Below are 5,013 nucleotides of genomic sequence, written 5' to 3'. Positions count from 1 at the left end.
CAACAAACAAACAAGGCATTAAAAAAAAAAAAAAAACCCACTAAGGAAAATAGAACTCGATATTGAATAACTTGCTGGAGACAAGAAGACTAAATTTAGCATTGTGTTAAAAGTCTCAAGGAAAGGGATTTTGTAGATTTGGGGGCATTAAAATTCGTTAAGTTTTAGTCACCAAAACATGACTGTAAAGGGCCAAAAAAACCTGAAGAAATAGAGCAAAATGTGGAAGAAAAGGGTTAACTAAACTTACGTAGAAGTCACACAAATACTAAGAAAAGCTCAAGATGAAAAACTTCCTAGGAAACACAATTCACAAAAAAAGGAAGTACAGTTGGTTAACAAACATTTAGAAAACTGCTCTACCTAAGTAAAAATCAAAGATATGAAAACACAAAGGAGATGTCAATCTCACCTATGAAATCAGAAAAAAAAATTTTTTTTAACTTTTAATACTCAACACTAATGACGGGAGAGTAAATGTACTCAACCCTTGTAAAGCAGTTTGCCACGTTTATCAGAAACCTTAAAATATAATTTGACCTAATATTCCACTCCTGGGAATACGGTCTTAGGAAAGAATCATCAATATGGAAAAAGTTTTACGCAAAGAAATGTTAGTCACGCACTTACAGTGGTGAAATTTGGTAAACAGCAAACGCTAAAGGAATTGTTAAATAATTTATGGAACAAACACTTGATGAGAACTTATGAAATCATTATAGGTTTTCAAAGTGCATGCAATAACACGAACACCATTTATGGTGTAATGAGAAGTGGAAAAGCGCGTGCGTTGTATGTGTGGCTGTTTGTAAAATACACTTCGCTAGAAAAAGGCTGGAGAGAAAACATTCTTTTTTAACGTGAACATGTTTGAGTCCTATGATTGAGAGAGGTTTTTTCCACCGTCCTATATTTCTATTTGACCTTTTAAAATTTTTTTTTAATGAACGAAATCAACTTTTCTTTAGCCATGCGGTGGCGTGTCCTTCTCTCCCAAGTTCCCTGGGGACTTGAGGACAAGACGGAGAGGAAGTCTCAGAGGCCCTACCCCGAGACGATCCCGCTCTTCTTAGCAAGGTCGCCGCCGCACCCCAATTCCCCCTCCTTTCCCCACCTCCAGCTCTGCGAACCGGGACTGTCGGCGAAACCCGCCCCTCCCCCACTACACCAGGTCCTGGTGACTGCGGGTGCGCGGGGGAGGAGCAGGGCGGGCCCAAGCGTTGCTGACACGTGGGGAGCGAGGAAACGTCCGAGGAGGAGGGGTGGGGTGTGTGGGTGGGTGTGTCCGCGAGTGGGAGAAACCAACCCAGACCACCTCCGAGTCTTCATTTTCTCGTGTTGCTTACCGGACGGAAAAAGGACGCAGCTCTCCCAACGATCCAGAGCCCCTCCTAGGTAGGTACCGAGAGCAAACACCAGAAAGCTCCGGCCGCGACCCTGCGCTGCCCGCGACGACCAGTAACCCGTCCCCTGGTCGCACGTCTCCCCCCCCCCCCGCGTCCTGGCGCGGTGGTAGGGCCCGGCGGCGACGTCACCCATTGTTTACAAATCAACCCGAGCCGGTAGGATTCCGGCTCCCGCGGCTGCAGGCGCGCGGCGCGAGTGCCTGGCGGCTTCCCGCTTCCGTGTCCGCCCCGGCCCCGGCCCCGGGCCCGGGCCCCGCTCCCGCTTCGGCCTCAGCACCGCTCCCCGCTCCGCCGCGGCCCATCGAGCCCGGCGGGCCGCCGAGCCGCCAGAGCCGGCCGCCGAGCTCCGTGTGCCCGGGCGGGGGGCCATGCCGTGTCGGAGGGAGGAGGAAGAGGAAGCCGGCGAGGAAGCGGAGGGGGAGGCGGAGGAGGAGGAGGAGGAGGACAGCTTCCTCCTGCTGGAGCAGTCGGTGACGCTGGGCGGCTCGGGCGAGGTGGACCTGCTGGTGGCCCAGATCGGCGAGGCGCTGCAGCTGGACGCGGCTCAGGACAGCCCGGCCTCCCCGTGCGCGCCCCCGGGGCCGCCGCTGCAGCCCCCGCGGCCCCCGGCGGCCGTGCGGGCGGACAAGGCCCGGCCCCCTGCGCTGCCACTGCTTCTGCCGCCCGCGCCGGCCGAGGCGGTGGGCCCGGCGCCCCCGGGGGCCCTGCGCTGCGCCCTCGGGGACCGCGGCCGCGTGCGGGGCCGGGCTGCGCCCTACTTCGTGGCCGAGCTCGCCGCAGGCCCCAGCGCTCTGCCTGGGCCGTGCCGGCGAGGTTGGCTGCGGGGCGCCACCGCCTCCCGCCGCCTGCAGCAGCGACGATGGCCCCCAACTGGGACGCGCGCCCGCGAAGACGACCCGCACCGGCTCCTGCAGCAGCTGGTGCTCTCGGGGAACCTCATCAAGGAGGCCGTGCGAAGACTTCAGCGAGCCGTCGCTGCCGTTGCAGCCACGAGCCCAGTGGGCGCCGCTGGGCCGGGAGGCGGCCGCAGCGGACCGGACCCTGTCTCCCTGCAGCCTTCTGGCGCTTTGCACTGACCCGGGGGCCCCTGGAGGAGGAAGAGGACACCGCTTCGCAGACCCAACAGCGTCCTACCCTCACCGACCGAGAGCTGAAGCCGCCGTTGCGGTCCTGGGAGCGACCGCCCAGGCTGCGGAGAGACGCGTGGGGAGAGACCTCAAGGCGAGAAAGAAGTTACCGGCCCCAGCGAGGCTGTCGGAGAACAGGAGCCTGGAGAAATGCACGGGCCAGGGCGCATAGGTGCCGCGTGAGAGTTTTCTCTGCCACCTCGGGGCCAATGACCTGGGATAAAACTGGGAGAACTATGGCAGCTACTGGCATCGACTTGTACCTGACTTAAGCCTTGGGGGCGTCATGTGCTTCGATTGTTTAAAGACAGGGTTCTGAGGGGCGGGTATCGCCTGGGCTTTATTAACAATACTTGAAAACTAATGACACGCAAACATTTTATTTTCTGGTGGAAGAGCTTAGTGGAAATGGTGCTACAATTGCTGTGCAAAGAAATTCCAGAGGGAAGAAGAATGTAAAAGCTTGGTGGTGGTTGGGTTGCCATCACCCCCTTTTCCCCACCCAACTGGTGTTTGGTGGAGGTGGGAGATGTGAACTCCAGTTAGGGGGTTAGAGGGAGCTGAAGAATTTTGAAGGTGGCGCCAGTTGGAGTTGAATGTGGACTTTTAACTGACTTGACCTTGCCACCTGTGGTTCAAGGTCACAGTTTGCTCTCTGGCAGAAGGCTGTGGGGTTCCTGGGAGAACTAAATTCATCCCTGGGTCTTTTCTTTCTCTTGCCCCAAGAAGAGCCCTGTCTGTGCTTTGCTACCTTTTGGAGTCTCCCGAGGACACACAGAAGCAGAGAGGGACCTGTGGGGAGAGTTATTTTTCTGTGCTTTCCTCTTTCCAGAACTCCTCCTCCTCTTTCCCTGAGGCCACTCTTGGCCTAGCCTTGAGCTTTCTCAGAAAGTCATAAACAGTCTCCCCTGTCCTCCCAGCCAGACTTTGTTATTTCACCCTTTCTGGTGTCTGCATGGGATAGATGAGACCCTGGATGTTTTTCTGCTATGTTCTGGCCGTCTGTGGGGCCATGGGCCTGAGCCTTTGTGGGTCCTCATCCCTCACAGCCTTCTTCTGTCACTAGCTCTTCTTGTGAGCGACTGAAACCGTGTTTAAAATGTGACTCTCCGAGAGGAGAACCCGCCGGCTTTACCCTTGTGAAACTTGACGGCACTTTAAGGAAAGTGCCACCCCCAAACTTTAAGGTAGCTAAACATTTTAAAAACAGTTTCAATGGCTCGTTCATCCTCCAGATGTAGCTGTTGACGTACACTTCGCACCGGAGTGTCTGAAATTGTGGTGGTCCTGATTTATAGGATTTCTTAATTAAAATGTCTGCTGAATAAATTTGGTTTTTGTTTTGGAGCATGTTTGGCTTTTTGGTGGAAGGTGGGGGAAAGAAAAACACATAGGGGATATCTTAGTAATGAAGGGTGAGTGTACTTGGGGGGACCTGGGCAACGGGTTGGAGCCATCTCTGCTCAGTGTAGAATACTGGTAGAGCTGCAGGACTTCATTGTTTCTGGGTTGATGTTAACCGAAATCAGCAAATTAAGTCCAGATTTTTAAAACCTGCTAGATGGGCTTCCATTCCCTCTGTGGAATAAGAACATATTCCAGAAATGCTCTCTAGGCGGGAGGGCAGAGGCCAAGAGACTTGATGTGTCTGGAGAGCGGTGGAGGTGGGGTGATTTTCATCTGGATTTTTGTGTGTGTGAAAAATGGGAGGGCACAGGCAAAGCCAGCCTGTTTCTTCCTCTTTGGAGACTAACCCGGTCTGGAGCTCTGGCCTAGGAAAGGGAAACCAGTTTCACAGCGATATATTTGGTAGTTGTAAAATGGCTTGGTTTGAGCAGGCAAGGGTTAGATTAACTGAAGTTTTCCTGTCCTCAGGCCTGTTTTCCCCAGGCATGGAACCCTGGTAGAGTCCCTTCCTACTTGGTCCAGCCCAGAGTTCTGCCACCCAGCCCCCTCGGGAACTTCTTAGCACCTCTTCCTCCCTCGCCTGCCCACCATTGTCTCATGGGGGGGCCACAGGGGAAAGCTAGTGTTCAGTGACTGGGTTTGACTCAGCCCTGCTACTCACCCATCTGTATCACAACGAGCAAGTGACCACCCTGTGCTTGTTCCTTCGCTCATTAATAAAAGAATACTAGTTAATAGGGTAGTTGGGAGGGTTAAATGAAGATCAGGGATGTCTGGGATAACTTGCTCAAAGAATGATAGTGGCTAATTCTTGTCACCACCACTGCCTCTTCCTTGGTCCCTTCCTTTGGGAGTGGCCCCTTCCTTGGGGACCAAACGTCCCCCACTTGCCCTCGCTAACTTTAGCCACCATAATACAAGCTGTCCCAGTCTCTTGCTACTGTACCCTCACATCCCTCGTTCTGACTCCTTCCAGAAATCTGCTTCCACGTAACCTTCCAAACCAGTCTATCTCTGCATTCATCATTCTGGGGGTTGTATTCACTGGGTATACGTGTGCCAGGAGTCACTGT

At 53.9% G+C, this 5,013-nt stretch overlaps 1 protein-coding gene across 1 annotated transcript; it reads left to right on the top strand.

Annotated features, from left to right (window-relative positions):
- The first annotated feature begins 1,347 nt into the window (after window positions 1-1,347).
- On the top strand, window positions 1,348-3,880 carry FRAT2 (FRAT regulator of WNT signaling pathway 2). The gene has a single exon (XM_049645496.1). It carries the CDS (start codon window positions 1,775-1,777, stop codon window positions 2,480-2,482), a length of 708 nt encoding a protein of 235 aa, XP_049501453.1. The 5' UTR covers window positions 1,348-1,774; the 3' UTR covers window positions 2,483-3,880.
- Window positions 3,881-5,013: the final 1,133 nt, after the last annotated feature.

The sequence above is a fragment of the Panthera uncia genome, chromosome D2 (assembly GCF_023721935.1).
Source record: "Panthera uncia isolate 11264 chromosome D2, Puncia_PCG_1.0, whole genome shotgun sequence".
NCBI lineage: Eukaryota > Metazoa > Chordata > Mammalia > Carnivora > Felidae > Panthera > Panthera uncia.
Note: the sequence above shows the minus strand (reverse complement) of the source record. Positions and strands in the feature narration are given on the sequence as shown.